Below are 23,312 nucleotides of genomic sequence, written 5' to 3' on the forward strand. Positions count from 1 at the left end.
AGCTGGAAAGGGGGACAGAAAATGACGCAGAGTCATTCCCTCTGGGCAGAAGCAGAAGGCCAAGGCCATTAATGCCAGCTTTGCTCAGGGTTCCAGCGAGGAGTAAACCACAGACCCAGCCAGTGGGAGCAGTCAGAGGGTGTTTTTTGGAATTTGTTCCTATTTATTTTCTAAATGTCATCGTAAAAATACTATGCATACTATTTATGGTTTCCTATATTGGATTCACATTCTTAGTGGTTTTTCTCTTGGTTTTCAAGCTTCCATAGAACTTAAATCAGAGGTGAGCTTGTGCTGTCCTGATGAGTGGTTTTATTTAGTGGTGCACAGAGTAATTACCATTATGCGGCTAGATTAACAAAGCACGTTTTCTATTTATCACCTCATTTAATCTGTATATAAACCTACAAGGTGGACATTATTATCATTCTGTTTATACAAGCAAGTGCATTGTTACTCAAAAGGGAAAATGCTTGGACTAAAGTCGATTTCAGTCCAAGTGGAAGGATTCAGAAACCCCCAGCTGTTGGGTGCCGTTGAGTATGAAGAGCAAAGACGGAGAGAGCTGGACCCTGGGGCTTCTCGGCCACCCCTCGAGAGGCTGCGTGGATGAGCGGCATCATTTGGATTCTTGGTCTTGTTTGAAATGGTGTTTAGAAAGTCATTTCTGAGCAGTCCTGCAGTGAAGGACTAGCTCAGACCCTGCATTTCCATCTCCAGGGCGGGCACAGACACAAATAGATGGAGTCAGCAGAGGGCAGACGCAGGCCTGTGAGAGCGGGGCTGTGTAAGGCCCCACCTCGTTGCATGAAGTGGGTGGAGCAGGAGGCCCACCCTTGCATGGGCCACCTGGCACTGGTTCCTGGACTCCTTTCCTTTTAGATATGTGCTCCCCCTGGAAGCACAAAGGGGAGCTGCTCCCAATTCCTACCTTCAGCCCCCACTTACTCAGCCCACTGTTTCCTACAGAAAAGGAGGGTCCTTCTCTCTGCCGGGGCTGCCTGGTGCTGGCTGTCCCTCAGTTGTCCCTGTGCATGCCCCTCCTCTGTGCTTTTAGAGGATGGCCATGATTCACTTGCATCCTTCCAGTGACACTGACATCCTTACACCTGGACGTGGTCTGCTGGTGGTGGGGTCACTGGGGCAGTTACAAGCTAAAAGCACAAATCATGGTGGAGCTTCATGGAGCTTCAAAGAGTCTGGGTGAGTTATGTGTCTCTAGAAACTCTGCTCTTAAAAATCCTTAGCAGGTACCTAGGCAACTGTGTACAAATAAAAGCTGTGAGCGTGCATGCAAGCGCCAACACTCCATACCCACAGCAGACCAATACCTATGCCTAAATTTCCTCTATACACTCGAAATCTCCAGTGAAGTTTTATGTCTTCCAGGGAGAACAGTCAATGCTGTGACCAGTGTCGGCTGGAGCTCTGTCTCACATCAGCCCCGGGAAAGAAGTAGAGGAATGACAGGTGAAGATATGAGAGAGTGTGTCCAGCCGTGTGACAGGAAGTGATGTGCAGAGGAGAGAGAGAGAGAGAGAGAGAGAGAGAGAGAGAGAGAGAGAGAGAGAGAGAGAGAGAGAGAGAGAGAGAGAGAGAGAGAGAGAGAGAGAGAGAGAGAGAGGGAGAGTCGGCAGTCACATGACCCTTCTCCCCCAGGCCTCAGAGTTCCTTTTGTGAGTGATCTCCAGCTTTAATCCTTCTGTTTCACTCGAACAATCTTTTGACATTCTTCTCTGAGAAGCTCTTGCCTATTTTTCTATGAATTTACAAACACCTCCAACCTGTGTGACACTGACAGTGTTTCTCAGTCTACAGCAGCCTACGATCATGCTCTGCTCGAGTCTCTTTGTGACAAGCCCCTTACCATCCCCTGTCATCTACTGGAGTGTCTGCTGCCAGTCTGACACTCACAATTCCACAGATGTGACTATTTAAACCAAAGTTGTCACAATTTAACCTCCAGCACCTTGTCCTAGTTCATTCATTGTCTTCTTGTGTTCATTAAATAACTTCCTGTGTGTGCCAGGAACTGGCACTAGAGATAAAATAGAAATGGGAGGATGACTGTGCTTCTTAAAATGTTAGTCACCCTGACAGAACTCAAGCCGTGGCATGACCCATCCATCCGGGCCAGTCGTACCTGCTCTGCTCTGGGTGGTGGAAGGAGAGAGAACCTCATGCTCTGTCCATTAGTGGGCCTGGGGTCTAGTCCAGGCTCTGCCACTAGCTTCCCTTTGACTGTCACCTCCCCTGCTCCACATTCAGGCTCAGCTTTTATTTCTTCTTTGTTTGTTTTTGAATAATACCTGGTTGCTCCTGGCTCTGTGCTCAGGAATACTCCTGGTGGTGTTTAGAGGACCACACGGGATGCAGGGACCAAACCCAGGGTAAGCTACGTGCAAGCTCTCTGGCCCCTGCTCAGCTTTCTTATCTGTCACAGGTTGTTAATGAGGACCATCAAACAGAGACAGTCATTGGGGTCTGTTTGTAAGCTTTAATGCTCTTCCTAACTGTCTGTACTTACAGGTCCCCTAGGGGGTGTCTCCTGAGGAGTCCCTGCTACAGACCAGAGGTGGTGCCCTGGCAGGGCTGCCAGCTTTCTTTGATTCAGGAGACAGTTAAATACCACCTCTTCACAGGGCCAATACAATGGAAAGCATAAGATATGATCTACAACAGCCCAACTTAAATGATGCTGGGGATGGGACATAAGCCAGAGACAGCAGCGAGGGAAGCTGGTGTTAACACTGGAACCCTGTGTGCCTGCAACTCTACTATGAATGGCTAAATTAGAAACAAATAACTTCCTGACGAGTCACTGAGGCTTAAGGAAGGGACTTAAAGGAAGTCCCAATAGGGCAGTTGGGACCGGCCTCCTCCCTCCGGACGGAACCTAAAATGCTGCTCAGAAAGTTACACTTCTCTGCTGAGGCCAGCCCCTAACATGTTCCCTTGGTTTTGCCGACAAGGGGTGAGGGGTTCCAGACAGTGGGTCACGGGTTAGAGACTGAAGTGACTGCGCGTCCATGTGGTCAGTGCTTGTCTGTTCCCTGTCTGCTCCAGGTCCTTCCCAGTCTCGCTCCCAGATGCAGATGGGCATAAAGAGACAAAATCCCTTCATTCCGGGTATTCGCTCATTGCCTTAATTTCATTACATTCTCTCTAAAAGAAATTTGATGAGTGAGATGGTTTTGAGAGAGGGGAAAACTGAAAACAGAAAATACATGGGCCTTCCACAAGCCTGCCTCTTGTTCCCATCGGGGGAAGCACGAGCCATTCTGCTTTCCAGGACACCGCCAACCCACACCTGGAGCCCAGCATCTGTGCCAGGCGCTCGGTAAATACTGTGGCACAAATGCATAAATCAGTGGCAGTTGTTTGGATTTCAATATAAAGGATGTTGGACCTGAGATATTGCCAGATGGGCAGACAGGTTACAGTCTGGTGATGCATCTCCAAGGCTATAAAAATGTGGCCATTTCTGGAGTCAGAGCTGACATTTCAGAAGACAATTATATGCACAATTTAGCCACGCTTGAACCACAGGCCGCTCACGCTCTGCAAGCGCCATCACTTCAGCAGCTCTCTGCATGTTGGTTTTCTTGCTCAAGCCTTTTTTTTTTAAAGCCAAGAACAATTTTTTCCTGGCTTCTTGTATTTCCAGCTGAATATGATTTATTCATTTGAAATTATGCTCCATTTTTATAAAACCCAAGTTACTGCAAATGATGCTTGAGGTTTCACAGAAAATATTAATTCCTGATCTGCTCCTATAAAGCATCCCTGCTCGCTCGGCGGCAGCCCTGTCGCTCTGAGACAGATGGAAGCGGTCCAGGGTGATGATTAACTCCAGAGTCCTGGCAATTTCCGAGTGCTCCTCTTGCCCTAGATTTCAAGACTGACCTCCAGCTTCCCTGCAAATGCACAGTTACTCAGCTTGATAAATCACGCAAATCCTCTTTTTGATCACAGTTATCTACTATTTACTACTTCTGAAGGGAAGTTAATCGTCTTCAGAGGCACTTTGTATGCTATGCACATTTCCTTCCTCCTTCCTGATGGCACTTTGCATATTTTCCACATTACTGGTGATGCGGCAGCTTCCAGGGGCAAAGTGGCTACAGCAGATCCTCATAAACCAATGTCCTGTTCATCTTTTGCTCTTCTCCCTGCCTCTCTCTACCCCATGCAAAACAACATTCCATAGGAAGACAAGCCCCTGAGAGGTACAGCAGCAGGACAGAACAAAGATCTGGGTCCCTCTGCAAACCAATTTTTTCTCATAATTGGCTCAATAACCTTGTTAAGAATTTTGCCACCTTTTCCTGCCCTGGTTTCCTGCCTTTTTCATCATTTGGGGCATCAGTGGGCCTCTGGGAAGCCAGACGATTCTCTGTGGCATAAAACAGATGAAAAAATTGTCTAGTCAGGAAAGAACACTTCTCCCTGCTTCACCGCACAGCTCACGTTCCTGTGACTGTGGGGGCTCGGGTCTGGGTGCTGATGTCTAGTCTGCCTAGCCTCTAGGCTCCTGCTGGCCCTGCAGGATACTGTAGCCACTTAGGCTGAGCTGATGAAACCCACTGCCCAGGCAAAACCAAACAAGTTTTGGTTGAAGCTTTTCTTCCCAGAAGCTTTTCTCTGGGACCGGCCACAGCTTAGTTTTAAATTTAGGCAAAGGGCTAGAGAAACAGAAGGAGAGGGAGGGCACTTGCCCTGCCTGACCTTGGTTGGAATTCCAGCATCACATAATGGTCCCACAAGCACCAGGGGTGACCCCTGAGCACTGCACAGTGTGGCCCACCAAACAAGTAAAGCAAAACCAGGCAATAAATACAAACAGCATAGTTTTGATCAGTCTTTGCTAAAGACTCAGTAACCTTAAAGCATAAGTCTTAAGTGTTGACCACTGAATTTTTACTAGAATGCTAAACAGAAAACTGGAGCAACGGCAGTACAGACAAGAGTGGCCTCAGAGGACTCAGAGTGATTCCCCACCTTGGAAACCAAGGAAGCATAAGGAGCCTGGAGGAGGAGAGGAGGCAGTCTCTTCCCCTTTGATGTCTCACAGAGCCAGTCCCAAATGCTGCAGCAGGCCGACTTGTGGGAAAACAGAGAATAACAGCCAGTTCCGGACTGCGTCCACTCACACCCCAATCATTCCCAGGCAAACCAAATTCTAATTTCCTCAGTCAGCTGTACATTGTGAAATCAAGTAATTTTGTGCCTGTTTCAAATATCTATGCTCACCAGGCTTTCAAACATCCAGGCAAAGAGAAGTAAGATGGTGCCATGAATAAGCAGACTGTTGCCCCCTGCTCCCCTTCACCTGAAGCCAAGATGTGACCTCCATGGGGTCTGGCCTGAGCTCCTGTGAGAGATTCTGTCCCATTCCAGATTACAGAATCTCTTGAGGTTTGAAAAGTGCTTTGGTTTTTTTTCTAGGACACAAGAGGAAAACGTTGCCTAATCTTTATGGATTTTATATCAAGGTGTTATAACATGGCAAAATAAAAATAGTTTCAAAATCCAGAAGAGCTTCTATTAATGACTCTGAAATAAATTAATATCAGGGCAGGCATAATTAGAGCTATTGGAGTTAAATTTGTATTGTACCTTGGGAAAGTCACAAACTTGGGGAGTTTTTGCTCAATTACATCCTCACCCTGAGGTGGTTCTGGCAGAGAATATTAGGAAGCCATGCAGAGATCTGACCCACAATCACATTAATCATTTTCTAGAAAATACTGGTTCACTCAACATAATAAGTTACATGACAGAAAAGGACATCACCTGATAAGCTGGCATCCTTTAATCTAAGAAACCAGAAAATGTGAGTCCAGAAAATGTGAGTCCAATTAATCAGAAGTGTTTCAGTCCTTATTTTGAAGAAGGACTGGAGTGATAGGACAGTGGGTAGGCCTTGCATGTGGCAGACCCGGGTTTGATTCCTCTGTCCCTCTCGGAGAGCCTGACAAGCTACCGAGAGTATCCCACCCACATGGTAGAGCCTGGTAAGTTACCTGTGGCATATTCGATATGCCAAAAATAGTAACAACAAGTCTCACAATGGAAGATGTTACTGGTGCCCACTTGAGCAAATCAACGAACAATGGACGACAGTGCAACAGATTTTGAAGAAATGTTTTAAACGGTATCCCCCAATGATCACAGATGAGCCTCACTTATAGAAATTACTTAATGTGGTTGTGCAAAATAGAATAGAAAAAGCACAGAAGGTAGCTATACAAAGCCACACTGCTGGAATAATACTAACCTATTACTTTGAAATGAGCAAAGTTACTTCAACTTTGAACGGAAATACTTAATATTTTTTTTGGGGGTGGGCGGTATTTGATTACATTTGAAGATAGAGAAATTCCTAAGAAGGGTGGGGCAAGAGAGCATCTGTTTTGCTTCTAGGAGTCAGCTTCTCCCCACTCACCCCACTAAGTCTTCTGCCCTTAGCAATTATGGAATTAATAGGGTTTAATATGAAAACTTACTAATCAACTATGTTGGGCTTGAAGAAGTGTTTTAGACAGAACTAACAAAATTAGATCAGAGGGAAGAGTTTGCTCATCATTAAAATAAATGAACATTTTCTATTTAAGACAGACTAATCTTTTGGAAAGACTATCTTTGTATTTGCAACCAAATCTTCTGAGGTAGCTTAAAACTATATGAGTCAATATTTTTATTATATTTAATAGTGTTGTGTTGTAAAACCAGTACCATTACTATAATACAACATTTTTATCACCACTCAAAGAAACCCTGTAACCCCCTGCCCCGGCATACCGCCACTGTGTAATGACACTGCCAGCATTACAAATCATTGGCTTTCCTTCACTCTCAGGAAGAAATTGTTTATTTGAAAAGTCAAAGGGAAAATAGATGTATAGAAAGGAGTTAGTGTTTCAGATTTTAAGTGTGTTTTGAACCAAGCTTTGCCTCCTTCAACTAGTAGATTTAGAGGCAGTAGAGTCATTTGCTTTTGTGAAAATTCCAGAAGCAATTCCAGAAGATCACATGGCACAGACTTATGTGGTTGTCCTGGGAAAGGATTTTCAGTCAAAATAAAAATATTCAGGCATAGCTGCCCATCAGAGAAAAAATGATTTTCACCCATGTGCATGTAGAATTCTTGGAGGTGACAGTTTTGACCTTGGAGAAGCACCAAACTAAGCTGGCTTACACAACTATTGCTCATTAGAGAACAAAAGAAAGGAAAAGAAATTGGGAAGGCAGGCAGAGAGGGAAGGCTGGGTAGACAGTGCTGAGGAAACTACCGCCAGATGCGGAAACACTACTCCTGCTGTTCCTAACTCTAAGAATTGTATAAATTTTGGATCCTGGGAGTTTCCTTTTTCTACACACACATTGCTAGTAAGTGCAAAAAATAAAGTAATATCATACATCACCCGTGGCGCATTGAATATGCCAAAAACAGCAAGAATAAGTCTCACAATGAGAGATGTTACTGGTGCCTGCTCAAACATATATTATTCCTGTTCAACTATCTGTGTAGTCTTTTATACATGACAGACTGTCTGTGAGCATATTTACTGATTTGGTTTACTTATCCTCATTCAACAATATAAGTCAAAAAAAAAAAAAAAGAAGCCAAGGCCAAGAGCACACAAGCAGACACACAGACCGTGAATTAAAGTATGTGTGTAAACTATTTCAAGAGAAAGCATCATCAAAAGACAGATGGCTCCTGGTGACATAATCCAGGAAAAGTCTGAAGAAACAGCTCCAAATTGATAAAGTACTTATTGCTGAGAAGTGATCTTAAGTCCCAACCAATTTCAAAGTTCAGAATTTATGGCTCTGTTCAGGCCTTTCTTGTCTGAGTTTCTTGTCTCCTGTTTCACTGTAGAACAAGAGATTCTTCATACTTCTTATGAAATACAACAAGGTGATTTTTTTTTTCAGTAATAAACTTCACACATGCATGACAAATCCAAGCATGCAAAATGTTTAACATCCCAGTTCACAGATACTTTAGGGACAAAATCCGTTTCTGAATTATATGCCACAATAAATAGGGCTCAATGTAACATAAAGCAATTTATAGTTCATAAAAATGACAAAGTGTACCTGTCGGACAGAGCCTGGAGTGCAGTTCTCTGGGCCGCCTGCTGGAAGGAAGGGCAGAGACGTTTATTTAATATTCTGACTTTCAAATTACGTGTTCAATCAACACTTACCAAAGCCTGGTGCTACACATCTGTGTTGTGTGGACAGATGTCAAACTGCTCTAACACCAGAGGCCAGAGTGGACCCGTAGGACACTTCTCTCAAGGGGACGCATGTTGGGGACATCGAGCAGAGACAGTGAGCAGTTTCGAGGGTGACTGGCACTATTTCACGATTGCTCCCCAACATCACCTTTGTTTTATTCTCTTTTCTTGTAGGAAGTAAAAGGTACTTTTATTTATTTTTCTTGGAAGCTTATTTTCCAATGAAGGTGAAATCCTGGACACAGGTTCCAGCTTTATTAAAAAAGTCACAACTGGATATTTAAACACTACCAAAGAGATGATACCAAATTGTTGATCTGTTTTTTGGCACAGTGATGATCTTGCGGTGAGTTTTTTTTCTGCAGCACTCAGGGATCACTCCTGGCTCTGTAATCAGGGACCAGGTGGTGCCGGGGATTGAATTGAGATTGGTCGAATGTGAGGAAGTGCCCTAATCCCCGAACTATCTCTCTGACCTGAAGTGTTTTGTGTCTTGGTTTTGTTTTGATGGGGAGATGGTTCACAGGACCATAACACTTGTTTAGCATACTGAAGCCCCAGGTTCAATCCCTGGCACTGCTAGGAACAATCCTTGAGCACCGACCTCACAGCAGCCCCCTAACCCTGCTGGATATGGTCCAAAAGCCAAGATGACCTTGGTTTGATATCTGTTTATGCCAGGATGAGCACACTGTGAGACTTTTTTTTTTTTCCTTCTGGGTCACACCGGCGATGCTCAGGGGATACTCCTGGCTCTGCACTCAGGAATCACTCCTGGCAGTGCTCAGGGGATGATATGGGATGCTGGGAATTGAACCTAGGTCGGCTGCATGCAAGGCAAATGCCCTACCCTCTGTGCTATTGCTCCAGCTCCACGCTGTGGGACTTTTATATTATCCTGAACATTTTTGGTAGGTGTTTGCATTTTCCAATAATACAAAAGTGACAGCGGGGTGGGGCAGGAAAGAAAATGGCTTCTGTCCCACATTGGGTTCCCCAGGCTATAGACATATATTAAGTTCTCACTCAATCTCATAAACAGGTGCTTGGTTTTCATTCATTTCAATAGGAATCACACCAAGGGTGCTCCTGGTCAGCTGAGACACACTGGGCAGTGCTAGGGAGCCTGGCTGTGCCAGACTCTTCCAAGCTGGGCATGTTCTATCTCTCCTGCCAAACACAGCCTCTTGGAAACTTTGATTTTAAGTGAAATGGTGTATAACGGGTCTTACCACGGACTGATAGATTGAAGACGTTAAGTTGTAACAGCGTGTTCTGCTCACACAGCCACCACCAAACTTCTAAATTTGTAAATTTGAAAACTTCTAAATATCTTAGCATTTCTAAGAGTAAACAGTCATTTGCATTCCTCCATCTGTCCTCCCATTCATTTCCAACTTGCTTCTTTCAGTTCAGGGTCCCGGGAGGCTGGACCCTCTCCCTGCACCTCAGGCTGGCAGGTGTACCCTCACCCACACTCAGAATGGAGTGATGTAACCTGCAAGGAGCCCAGAGTGTCCATTTCTGGGAGTGGTAGGAAGCACGAGTCCCTGGAGAAACTCAGGCTGCCCAGGGCACTACACTGTCTACACAGCTGACAGGCAGTCCTGGCCAGAACCCATCTGCCCCTTCATCTCTTTTCTAAAAAAAAATGTTTGCGCTCTTGATTTTTCTTTTGTCTCACTATTCTAATTTTGGCTCATTTGTCTTTTATCACCGAGCACTTGAGACTATATAAGGGAGAGAGCATGTTTTGTTCTCAGGCTCAGAAATCGTAACTGGGCAGAGACCAAAGTGAGGCCTCTGAGACCCCAGTTTACTCAGCATCTACCAGGAAATAAGCCCATTTCCTCATAGTCTGCTACATATGTTATGCGTACACCAAATGTTTCCCACATTATTCCTCCTGACCTTTAGCTGCATATAAAATAGACTCTTTGGAAGCAAAAATACATCAGAGCCAGTGTTCCTGTTGTAGAAATGAAATACATGCTTGGAGCTAGCTATGGCCCCGGATCTGTCAGTCAGATCAGCTAACAGTTACTGACTTCCTACCATGCAGAGAGAGAAAATGGAGGCAGAGGATTTACTCACTATCCTGGCAAGGTCAGGCCCTGGGTAGGGAAGCAGAATAGAGGTATCAGGAATGACTGACCTTCATTACAAAGTAAAATGGAAATGAAAGGTTCAGGTAGGGAGGGGAAGATAGAAGTAGGGACTCAGAGCTGGAGGATGTGTAGATTTTCAAAGTGTGCTTGGGACCATTAGTAAATATCTGTCAAATAAAAGTGAAAGGAATAAATCATTTGGGGAATCCTTCTAAACCCAAACTAAGGTGGACCAAAATGTTAAAGACAAGAAGAGGGTCCTTTTCCGGTTCACTGGAGATCCATCTCCTGTTCATAAGCATGATGATTAGGTGTTGATACATTTGTGTGATATATCCCTCCCTTAAATCTTGTTACTCAAGATTTGGCACTTTACCCATCTGATGTGAACTTAAGGAGAAAAATAAGATGGGATATGGAGATGGGATATGGAGATGGGATATGGGCCTGGAAGAAGAGGTTTGGTAAACTGGGCCAAAAGGAAGGGAAAAGCCAGGCTGAGTCTCCACCTGCACTTCTTCACTGGGCACTCCTACAGCATCAGGAGTATCTGGGACTGAGTGGGGGTCTTTTTTGCATGTTACATCTGTTAAGGCCCACCTAGCTGGAATGACTGCTAGCCTCAGCCACTGGGGGACCAGTTGGGAGACCAATGGGGGGGAGAAAGAAATGACTGAAATAACCCAGGAAAAGGCAGCCAATTCTGAGCTGCCCTGCTGGCAGGTCCCTAACCACTCGAGGCCCACCAATTAGGGAACAGATCAGTTGAGAGTTGGGGGCTCAGGGAATAAAAGGGGCTCAGAGATGTAGGGGAACACTTGCTCTCTGGGGAGATAGCCCTGGTGGATTGATAGATCAGTATCTGGACTCTGTGCTTGGTGTGAAATAAAGCTCTGCTGAACTTTTGCACTTGTGTTGCCCTTGTTCCTTAGATCACGGACCCTAACACATTCATGAGGAATACCACCACTAGCACCAGGCACTTGTCTTTCAAAGATAAGGAAGGCCCAATATACCACATGACTCTCCCCATGAAGTGACAAAGACATCTCTGTGGAGAAACACTGCAGCTAAGTAAGAACAGAAGGTGGAGAGACACGACACAAGGAACAGGAATACTAACTTCTGTGCCTGGCAAAAGGAGCTGGAAAGAAATGCACAGCAATATGCACAAGTGACAGAAGCACGCTGACTTAGGAACAAACAACATCATCTGGACAGAAAGTTGTCCGTATGCATTCTGGGAGAAGCCTTGTCAGGAATCTACATGGCACAACTGGATTCTGGCCCTCCACCTCACTCATGCTTTTTTCTGATGAAGGCCCCAATGTCCTGACACTCGACATCAAGTCATTAGCTCAAGAGAAGAAAGAATATAGACAGAGTTTCATGTTGATGAAACCAGAAGAGTACACTGGGGCAGGGAGAGGAAATGTGAAACCAAGGAAACAGCCCAACCTGATGTCTCAGAGAACAGCACTTCCTCTCCCTCCTTTTATTCCTTTCTCCCTGGTCTCCTTGAAGGCCAGCCCTAGAGCACCCCGCAGGAGTCAAACAGCCATTGTTGTTCCCAGGTTTATCCCCCAAAGGGTTCTCTTATCACTCAGCAAGATGGCTTTTACTTTTGGCAACTATACTTGAAAGGACCTCAGTTCTCCACTCCTGACATAGTTTGGCTAAACAGACAACAGTACTTTGAACCCTCCAAAGGAAAGTCAGCATGCATTACTAGTGTATGGTCTCCTTACACCCTCACAGCAGGATGCACTGGAGGCAGACTCTTCCCGGGATAACAGAAACTGTAGGAGATGTGACTAAAAGTTCAATTGACATCTCTGGCATACCCGAATTTCCCCTAGACATGGCTGTCAATATTTTAAAAGACTATTGCCTCTTTTCTCTCCTGCTTCCAAATACTCCCTGCTGACTTTGTGATAAGGAAACACAGCTCTTGCTGGTATGTAGCCTGCATGAAAATGATTTAAAAGCATGTCTTCGTAGTGAAGGAATAGGTTTGAGGAATCAAAAGGAGATATTTATATATTTTCACTGGTTACTGTTCCAAGCCTACATGTCTATTTTTTTCTCTTTTTTGAATGTTAGAGGCATCACTCTTTTTAAAAATTTTGATACATATATAATTTTATATTATATATCTTTACTTTTATTGAGGTAAAACTGGTTTATAAGTGTGTAAATATTTATGTTTTCGGGGTATGATGTTACCACATCATATCTATTACCTCGGTTTGTGACTCTTGCCTTACACTCCTTCCTACCTTCTTACGTAACCTCAGTCCTGTCATCAAAGTGCAAGAATTAGTTTTTCTGGGACAGTGTCTATTCCTTTGTTCTGTTTTTGTATAACCACCTATGAGTGAGATTATGTGTTATCAGTTTCTTCCTGGCCTCCTGTCACAATAGTATTCCTCAACATATTAGAATAATAAACTTACTATAGGCATAAATATAATGTGTCATCATTAATTTATTATAAACATGGATGGATAATTTTTCCACTGATGTAATAAATGCCCATGGATAAATGGTTAAAAATTATCCAAACAAGCAAAAAATATCCCAAGAAACTCAGTCACCCTACTGTCATGGGAGTGCCTCCACACTCACACACCCAGAGGGACCAATTGCTTGAGGCCAACTGTAGAGGCCTTCCATGGGCCAGCTCCTCCTCACTCGCTGAGGGAGAGGTCTGAGCAGAGGCTGCTGGCCTTGAGCAGGTGGACACATCTGAACCAAAAGGTGCTCATGGGTTTAGAGATCAGCACCTCCACTTGCAAAGCGATGTCTCACTGTGGTCCTCCACTTCAGTATACTCACACGACGTCACATCACCACATGTTCAACATGATGCCCCTTAGCACCACCAGCTGCCTACACCACTATTTTTAATGCCTGATTTTGATTGTCCTATTTAATCTGTAGTTATTCTACATCATTCAAAATTTTACAGAGCCAGACTCATCGTCTGTCAGAAAAGAGATGTGAATATGTTAAATGTTTTAAATAATTCCTTGGGAACAAGAAACAATCTCACAAATTAAATTAAAATTATTTAAGTTTATTTTTAAATTTATTTAAGGAGCTGGGGTGATAGCACAGCAGGTAGGGCATTTGCCTTGCCTGGGGCCGACCTGGGTTCGATTCCCAGCATCCCATATGGTTCCCCAAGCACTGCCAGGAGTAATTCCTGAGTGCATGAGCCAGAAGTAACCCCTGTGCATCGCTGGGTGTGACCACCCCCCCCAAAAAAATAAATTAAAAAAAATTATGTCATAGACCAAAGCCAAGCCCAGTTAAATTTTTTTAGAGCCTCTTATCTAAACAAATCTATAGCTTTTGCTTTCTATTTTGTCTTCACTGTCACTGTCACTATCATCCCATTGCTCATTGATTTGACTGAGCGGGCATCAGTAACGTTTTCATTGTGAGACTTGTTACTGTTTTTGGCATATCGAATATGCCACAGGGAGCTTGCCAGGCTCTGCCGTGCAGGCAAGACACTCTTGGTAGCTTTCTGGGCTCTCCAAGAGGAGTGGAGGAATCAAACCCACCTTGCCTGAGTGCCAGGCAAATGCATTACCCGCTGTTCTATCATTCTAACCCATTTTTTTTTACTGTAGGAAAATAATAAAAATAAGTAAACCCTGGAATTAAATAGAAGAGAAAAATTACTTAGGTAATTAAAGGCTGAAAAACTCTTCTTAGTCGACTACATGAATTGCTAGATTTCTTTCTTTCAAGACTTGTATGTCACAGCAATCATATTTTTCTCTTCCTAAATCATTTCTTGTAACTTTTCCCTTATTCAGTCTTAGCAAAATAGACTGAATGGGTTAAGAGAATCTTCAATGATCTCTGCTGAATTCATTACTCATTCACAAATGATTGTGAGATGTAAGTGTGAACTGAAACAAAGTTTCTGTTAGAAGTAATAATTTTCCAACTTTTCCACAAGAGATGACATATTTTTTGTCTTCTTTATAGAAAACTTGGTGTTTTGAGAACATAATCAACAGACATTTAGATTTCAACGTATGATAAATGAATTGCCAGTCACAATCTCTTATGGAAGGGATATAAAAGAGAAAATTAAGTACCCTTACTGTTAAGTGGGTGGAGCACAGAACATGATCATGGATACTGACAAGGAAAGGGGAAACCAGGGAAGAGGCTACCGTTCAATGAGGTCCCAGAAAGATCCAACTTCTTTCCTGATGGAAAGAGAACTAGCATGTAGACAACTCTGTATTTCCCTCTCAAGTACATGCGGGTACTGGGTTAGCTTAGATTAAAATGGAAATAGACAAAGTCCTTGCAGTGAGTCAGGCATGTAAAGTTAAACACACACAAGCATTCTAGATGACAAGGGCTCTGACTGAGGGGACAGAGACACTGAAATGAACCATGAAGGGGACCGCACAGAATGAATTGTCAAAGAAGGCTCAGCAAGCCGAGGGTCTCAAAGCTAATGCACACAGAAGGACAAAGAGGTTAAAGAGTTGGAGCCATGAGGGTGGGTAGGGAGGAGAGGCTCTAGCAGGAAAACGTTTGGGAGCGAAGGCCTTGGGCAGGCAGGAACCCAGCTCAAAGGAAGAACCAAAGTGACTGGCGGAGCCCAGAGGGCAAGGGCAAAGGGCAAGGAGCTCATCCCTGATTTCTGGGCCCCAAGAGAAAGGGACCTGGACGTTCAGCCATGAGAGTCATTACGGTGCTTGCATGAAGGGAATGTGGGAGGATGTGACACCTGTCTGTCAGCCAGTGACTGTCCAGATGTGCAGCCCGGGGACTTGAGCATCTGGTGATGATGAAGAGCCGCTGACTGGCTGCAGGAGTGGAGACACAGGCAGAGGTAAATCCTGGGTGTGTGACACTCAGGGCGCTGCTGGTATGTTCAAGGGGAGATGGTGAGTAGAAAGACATGAAATTTGGGCCAGAGAGAGAGAGAACAGAGGCTACGGTGCTGATCTTGCACAATGCATTTTTAATCCCTGGCACCCCATATGGACCCTGAAGCCCCATCAGGAGTGATCCCTAAGCACAGAGTCAGGAGTGATCCCTGAGCACAGAACAGGAGTGAGTCCTGAGCACAGAGTCAGGAGTGAGCCCAGAGCACAGAACAGGAGTGAGTCCTGAGCACAGAGTCAGGAGTGAGTCCTGAGCACAGAACAGGAGTGAGTCCTGAGCACAGAGTCAGGAGTGAGCCCAGAGCACAGAACAGGAGTGAGTCCTGAGCACAGAGTCATGAGTGAGTCCCGAGCACAGAGTCAGGAGTGAGCCCAGAGCACAGTCACAAGTGAGTCCTGAGCACAGAGTCAGGAGTGAGCCCTGAGCACAGAGTCAGGAGGAAGCCCTGAGCACAGTCAGGAGGAAGCCCTGAGCACAGTCAGGAGGAAGCCCTGAGCACAGCAAGCTATGGCTACAAAAGCTCAAAAGGAGAGAAGATAAATGAAAATGAAGCTACTAAATGACAATTAGGTACAAACATTAGTATATTTTTAATAAATTAACAGTCATTTTGCTGCTGCTTTGTGTTGCTGGTACCCTGTCTACATTTTGTCATTTAGAGACACAGATTCAGGCTGAAAATGATTATAAACACCAGGGCTTCATCTTCCCACTCACGATAATCTCCTCTTCACTACCTGGTAGCAGTGATTTCAACCACGTGTTTCTCTGTGTTTTGGACATTGCCTTCACATTCAACTCCCTGAGTTATTGGTGGTGTTCTGAAGAATGCTGTGAAATTTAGATGGAAGAATAAAATTCTGTCTGGCAATTTTGTTTGTCTCACTTTTTTCCTTGTCATTCTTCTTTAAGTTAAAACTTGTATTTATTAATTTATTTCACTGCTTAATTTCCTTCATCTATTACCACCTTTATGTTCCATTAACTTTTATGCTGTTGTTTTCATCTTAGTCCTCAGTGATGAGTCTCTTAAACTTTTTATGTGGTGAGTTTCCAATTGGTGTTTTAAAACCATTCATGGGATTTGAAAGACAAAAGACCGGGGGGGGGGGGTGCACTGGGGCTATTTTCAGCTCTGTTTCAGAGGCTCATTCCTGGCCCTACTTGAGGGACAAGCAGTAGGGGCCCCCAGCTGCAACGCAGACACTCAGTGTTACTACCTCTTTGGCACAGATGAAAGAGTCTCACTCTCAGGTTTACTATTATTAACTTTATTAACTTCATAATAACAAGTGTTTCATATTTTAGAGTTTTAGAAATGCTAGCAAACTTTTTGTTGAGTGGACCCTGATCTTATCCTGCTCTTCAGGAGTCAGACAGAGCCAGGGATGGCAACATGATTTATCATTCAAATAACATGTTTGGGGGTTGAAAGAGGATGATAAGCACATCAAGTGACAGGTGATGGGAGTGAACCCCTCCTTTGCTGAGTCCATTCACTTCACAAGAATCAGTCTGGCCCAGAGCGAGAGCAGGATGGGAAGACAGAATTTCAGGGGCTGAGGAAGCTGTCAGTGAGGAAGCAAGCAGCAGGTGCAAACACTGTTCTCTTCCTCTCCCCCAGCTCCTTCTCGACTGAGCTGCTGTTGTAGAATCCAAGGTCTAGCTCATTCTTTTTAAAAAAGTCTTCCTTGATCACTCAAGCTTTTGTTGATCTTCTGCTCTCTGTACTCTAGACATGGGTTTTGCAGCAGATGAGTTCTATTCTGTCTCGAGTTTGCCATCTGCTGCAGGGGAATTTTCATCTTGGATCCTCAAGTTCTTTCAAGAGCAATCAAGGTGGAGGTGCTTGCTAGTTCATGCTCCCAGCACTGTAAGGGGGCCTGATGCTCTACCACACCTGCAGCAGGGGTCTTCTAGGAATGATGAAAACTACTTCCAAAACAGGAAGCTCATCAAAATATGCCCCCTCAAATGCTAGCTGGGATTTCCTAGAAGAGAGTAGGACTTGACTTACACTGTGAGTCCTGGGCTCAGTCCCTGGCACCACAAAGCCTCTGAGTACTACAGGGATGGCCCAAACAACACCAGAGAACTAGAGGACACTTTTCTTTTGGGGGGAAGGTTGACTAGTTTTTTATTGTTTCTATGGTGGGTTGCTTAGATTTATTTATGCCAATCAGAAACTTGATAAAGACAATAGTAAACATGTAAGAAGCACCCATGGAAAACAATAACTCAGGGTGACTATACCAGGAGAAATTTTCCTGCTTAATGCTATTCCATAATTTGGGCCCTTTACCAGCAAGTGCCCTGGGGGCCTTGCTTGAGGTCGAACTGTTCATTTAAATTTGGCAATCCCAATCTTTTGGAAGAGTTTAAGAGAAAGCACATCTGTTTTCAGCAAGCATTTCTGGGACATCACAAGAGATGCACTATGAATCATTTGCCACATGGCCCATTGTGATTCCAAGCCCAGTGCACTAGGCCATGACAGATAGCTGCTGAGTTGGGAAAAAGAAGGGAAAGTTGTGAGCATTTGACAGCTGAGGGGCTCCCCCCCCATAGAGACTGACGACAGATCATCCAAAAAGGGTTTATAGCTCACATGGGGCCCTAGAGGATATGAGGTACCCTAGGAGGGGGGGAATATTGACCCCATGAGGGTAACAGTAATGGCCAGAAGGTCTGGGGGATTCTGAGGGGAGGCTATGGGAAGGGAGACTGGGGTTGGAATGAAAGCAGTCAGTGTGAAATGAAAAACATGACACTGAAAGACTTGTGCACACGCATGGGAGAAGGTGATGTATCCAGCCCCACGCCAACACCTGGGGAGTCACTAGTGCTTTCCGAGTGGTCTCATGGCTCTGGCAAGCTGTTGTTCCCAACTGCGATGGACACTTAGTCCATAAAGGGCCAGGTGTCAGGAGGTCAGAGGGAGGCAGCAGTGAAGCTGCTGAACAATCCTTGGTACAAACCAATAGCACACAAAGGCACACCAGCTCGTGACAAACACAAAGTCGCTGAGGTGACAAAGAGGAGAGGTGCTCTCCTGAAGTTCACTCAACTGTATCTCAAACTTCTATTCCCGATGATGCCTCACATGTACACAAGACCAACTTTGTGAAATCTGAAATTTTGGGGTCGGTGTTTGAGAATTCCAGATTGACAAATGGGTTTTTAGTTTTTAGAACTGATTCTCGTTTTCTTCAAACTTCTGTTTAAGAATTACTGCAAGCCAGACGTTTCCTTAATTTTTAGTTTTAGGACCTTTCTAGGAATATACATTGCATTGTTGTACTTTTAAGCAGGCACTGCTCTCTGTGTCAATTCCCCTTTTAGGAAAAAAGAGGTGACAAATCTTTGACAAATCTACTTGGTTAAAAATCAACAAGGTACTCGATGACAATGTTTCCATTAGAAGGAATGTATTTTTTATATATGGTGTTTTTAGTAAAAGATTTTACCAACGTATTGAATAAAGGACTTTTAACTATACCCTCTGGAAGTGGTGAGTTACTGGTTTCTAAACATCTGCTCTGAATATGACTTTTTTGTCCTTCTAAAGAATAGACCCAGGGCTGCTGACTCAGCAGGCTGGAGAACACTCCTGCTGGTAGGAGCTCTGGGTTACATTCTAGCACTGCGCGGTCCCCTGAGGATCGCATAGGAGTAAGCCCAAAGCACCACCATGTGTGGCTTCATTCTACATGCCCTGTGTCCTCAACTATTTTAGGTTGCTTGAGAGAGAGAGATGTCAGTTCTCAGTGCCCTCTTCCTCAGACATGTCAGTTCCCTTCAGAGCCCTCTTCCTCAGATATGTAGTTCCCTTCAGAGTCCTCTTCCTAAGACATGCAGTTCCCTTCAGAGCCTTCTTACTTAGATCTGTAGGTCTCCCTGCCAACCGTGCCCGGTCTCCTCAGTGTTCCCTGAAGCTGCAGCCATTCTCTTACCTCCTCTCACTCTCTAGATTTATTCGTCTATAATTAGATCCTTGCTTTTTCTTATACAAATCAAATTCCTTGGCTTCTTCCTGCATACAGCTCCTACTATTAACTACATAAGTAGTTTAGAAAGTTCCAGCAATGTAAGTAAAGAACACTCCTGGGGTGGGGAGAAGGGAAGGATAGGAAGGGAGGAGAGTGTACATTAAAATGCCTGTCTCCGTAGTTTCACATTATAACATTCATAAAATACAGCTTTATATGACTATAAAATATTTGCTGTTGACCTATCTTGGTATTTGTATTTCTTTCTTAATACAGTGAACCTAGCTGGGCTTGCTTTGTAGTCTCAGAGCCCTGGAACCAGGCAGTGGGAGCAACAAAAAGCTGCCCAGAGGAAAGGCTGAAGGGGAGGGGCCAGATACATCTTAAATCCTGCCAGTCTTAATGACAAAGCACTGGTACACACTGGGCGGCAGTGTCTGAGGACACAGAGACCAGCTTCCTCTGGGGCACTAATGAAGAAGAATCTTATCTGCGGTGTCTCAGTTCTGGGAAGGAACACGGAACACGGAGGATTCGTTAGGTGACTAGAGCAAATCCACTGTTAAATGATGGTGAAGACCAAGCTTGCTGTCAATTCTCAGGACTGTAATGGTGGCAGAAGCATTTTGATTCTGGGGCGAGGAATTTCCAAGGAAAGAGTGGTTCCACAGGAGCGAGTATCTGAGGGTTTGTGTGCATGTGCTTGTCTTTCTACGCAACATTTCTAAGTGAAGGCAAACAAACATGAACAACTTAGTGATGCCCAAGATGATTGTAGACAGTTTATTGCCTAAGAGTTTAGTTTCCTGGTCCTTGGGGATGAAGGGTTGAACCTGATGTATGGGTAGTTATGTGATCTGTGTCCTGAGTTTTTTACTGTGGTTCTCGTCAGGTCTTCGGTCACCCACTTGCTCCTGGAACTTATTTCACAGGGCAATTTCCAGGAAGGCTAGACTTGAGTATAGTCTAGAATAGAGGTTACCAAATGTATTTGGTTTTCCACACCCTATCCAGGAAAAAATATTACCCAGTGTACTCTGGAAGTCAACCTTCTTTAAAGGAACAAACAGAAAGCAACTTCTAGCTACACTCAAGGCCATTCCACCCTCCACAGGACAGCATAGCCCCCTTTGGGAAGCACTGGCCTAGAGGGGTGGCTGAGTAAGGACTCCTGTCTTGACATAGAAGGTGGGGACTGGGATTCCACTCTGCTAACTTGGTTGTGATTATAAATGCCTTTTGAAACATTGGACCCAGTCCTCATTATGTTCTGGTGGAGTCTCACCCACTTCCTTAGTGGGTGGCTGATCCTTATAAATATGATCAGAGCCAACACTGTGGGAAACACACTGCTACTCTGTCCTTGCATAAAGAAAAGATGACATCAAAAATGAGAATTCTGTAAGAAACGCAATACAGGAGATGGACCAACAGTGCAGTGAGTAGGGCGCTTGTTTAGCATGCAGCCAACTTGTGTATGATCCTCAGAACCCCATAAGGTCCTTAGTCTGCCACAAGTGATCCCTGAGCTCAGAGCTAGGGGTAAGCCCTGAGAACTGCTGATGTGTCCCTAAACAAACAAAAAATGCAATGCATGCTTTTAGGACTAAATACTGTTTGGCTTTTATGTCTTACTCAAATATATTCTATACTCAAAATAGGTAAAAGTTTGGAACAGTTAAGAAAGAGTCTCATGATTTTACTTTGCAAACCAAAAATGTACCTGGAATTGATTGTTTTAGATATTGTTGGTGTTAGGATTCCCCCCTCAAGAGAACCTTTGTTATGGTGCATATGTAAAAAATGTTTCCTCACATAATATTCCATAATCAGACTCCTTCGTGACATGCAGGACTGAAGCTCAAACCAGGCCTCATGCGTGCAGAGCTTGTGTGTTTCAGCCCTGATCGCCTCCCGGCCCCTCATCTGCCTCAACAACCTGTGGTCGAAGAGCTGGTCAGAATGGAACTGGGAGTGCTAAGGGACACTGGGCCACCACAGAGTACTTGGCTCCAGAGCAGATAACATTGTCCCACTTGGATAAGGTCTGGAAAATCACAAACAAAACCAAATCTTTTCAAGTGCATATATGAACCATACACCTGAGTGACTGTAGGTAAATTCTTCACTACAAAAAACCCAGTGAGCGGGGAATGAATGATTACTGAGTCCAAGGGGCAGCGGCTCTTGGATGGGCCCACTATGACAAAGCCACTGGAGAAAAAAGAGGCACTCAAGGAAGGGCTGTTCCCTTGAGCCACACAGCTCTGCACTTATGTGCTTCTCAGCTTCGGGTCCAGAGAGCCCTCCTACATGCCCTAGAGTATTCAAAGGGGCCACATGTAAAAATATCACACAAATGGAGGACTGTGACATGAAACGTGGGACTATCTGGTCAGACAGGTGCCACAGGAAGGAAGCACGGTCAGAAGGGGGACATGGTTGGAAAAGGTTGAGAAACCCTGGTCTAGAGGGAGAACCCCATACTTTAGTCCTGGGGACTGGCTTTGATGTGCCTGCGGATCACATGGTCTTGGTCTTTCTTCTGGTGTTGTGGGGAAGATCTGTTTGGGGGAGGAAACTTGACAGAGTTCAAAACTGTGTCTCTATGAATCTTCAACTTAAAGAGCAATATTTGTCCATCTTTTTGTTGGTTGTATATTTGTCTAAATGTAATGAATCGTCTTTTCATTTCTATGCACTTGTCTCATCTTCCAGATTCCCATTAAGGGTCCTCAGGCTGTGATTTGTAATATCCTAAGGTCTTGACTGGTTTTACACCACTGAACCCAAATGAACATCAATTTGGTCGCCCAGGGAAGTCTAAGAAAAAAAAGAGGCTTTGGGGTACTGGCACTGTCCATCTGTGCTCAGTGACAGTTAATTTTGTAAATGAGAGTTGAAAAAAGAGCAATTAAATGTTTGCGGGGTCTCTGCCTATTCTTGAGTTTTCCCATCTATAGAGAAGGCAATGCTATAATGTTTAAAAGCTGGTGAGAGTAAAATTTTATCTGCAAAATACGAGTACTCAACTAAGTCTTAGGGTGGTTAAACAAATCAAGCAAACAAAAACAAAGTCATTGATTGTGACTGAAGAATCAAATATACAATTACTTCATATAGCCATTACTTCAAATGACAAAGATCTTCTGGGCAGTAGTTTTCAATTAGAGTTTTTTTTCCCTACTAAAAAGCAACCAATTTGTTAGTGTCATTAAATTGGGTGTTTTAGGCACTTCATTGACAGGAGGCTAAAAATAAAAACAAAACTTTCCAGCCCCTTTTCTCTATTAGGGTTTAACATATGTATTAAATGGCATCTTGTAAACCATCAAGGACAGCATTTTGTAACATTTAAAATTTGTTTTAAATTTTTGAGATTAAATTCTTATGATGAGTATGCTTATACATAATTTATCAAGACCAACAAGCTAGCATCTTGCATGATATTTGGTGCTTAGGAGGCATTTATGAGTATATGCACAAAGATATTTGTGTAAAAATGTTTCTCATTTGGCTACAAATAACATCGACAATATAGGTCTCGTTTTGAATGTAGGAGAAATTTGGTTTTGGATCCATGCCTCTCAAACCTGGTCCTGATTACTGCTTCAACTCCTGTTTATATAATACTACACAATTTTGGCAGGATTCAAGAGCACATACCAGGGTGTTGGCTTTTATGGATCTCTTGGGATGTGGATGTCAAGCTAACTGGATGAACTCTGGTCACAAATCCCAGACAAACACAATGACTCTATTTATTCAGACTTGGCCGCCTGAATGCAGATTGACTCTGTGGGTAATAAATTTTCACAGGCCAAGAACTTCAACATCAACCAAGCTGATCCTGAGGAAAAAAGTGTATCAAGGGAAGTGGAGCTGGGCTGCGAAAACCTCCATTATTTTTATTCCACATCTGCATATCATTCAGTTAATGCATCTGGTCACTGATTGACATGTACTGCTAATGGCCTCAGAGTTTCTTTTTAAAAGCTCTGCTTTCTGTTATGCTATTGTTACACTAAAAAGAAACA

The 23,312-nt window shown here is 44.0% G+C and overlaps 1 protein-coding gene and 1 non-coding gene across 9 annotated transcripts in view; one reads left to right on the forward strand and one right to left on the reverse strand.

Moving 5' to 3' along the window:
* The window catches only part of AFF3 (ALF transcription elongation factor 3), a 602,210-nt gene that overhangs the window by 75,959 nt on the left and 502,939 nt on the right, over positions 1-23,312 (reverse strand). For 5 of the 8 annotated variants that reach the window (XM_055122984.1, XM_055122986.1, XM_055122985.1 and 2 more), the window contains one exon: positions 8,110-8,150. In XM_055122984.1, coding sequence (XP_054978959.1) covers positions 8,110-8,150 — 41 coding nt within the window. The remainder of the gene's footprint in view (positions 1-8,109; positions 8,151-23,312) is intronic. The other 3 variants (XM_055122987.1, XM_055122983.1, XM_055122981.1) reach the window with 1 other exon arrangement.
* On the forward strand, positions 10,640-10,746 carry LOC129400230 (small nucleolar RNA U13). The gene has a single exon (XR_008627545.1). It is a non-coding gene; the product is annotated as a small nucleolar RNA U13 (small nucleolar RNA).

Source organism: Sorex araneus, chromosome X (assembly GCF_027595985.1).
Source record: "Sorex araneus isolate mSorAra2 chromosome X, mSorAra2.pri, whole genome shotgun sequence".
Lineage (NCBI taxonomy): Eukaryota > Metazoa > Chordata > Mammalia > Eulipotyphla > Soricidae > Sorex > Sorex araneus.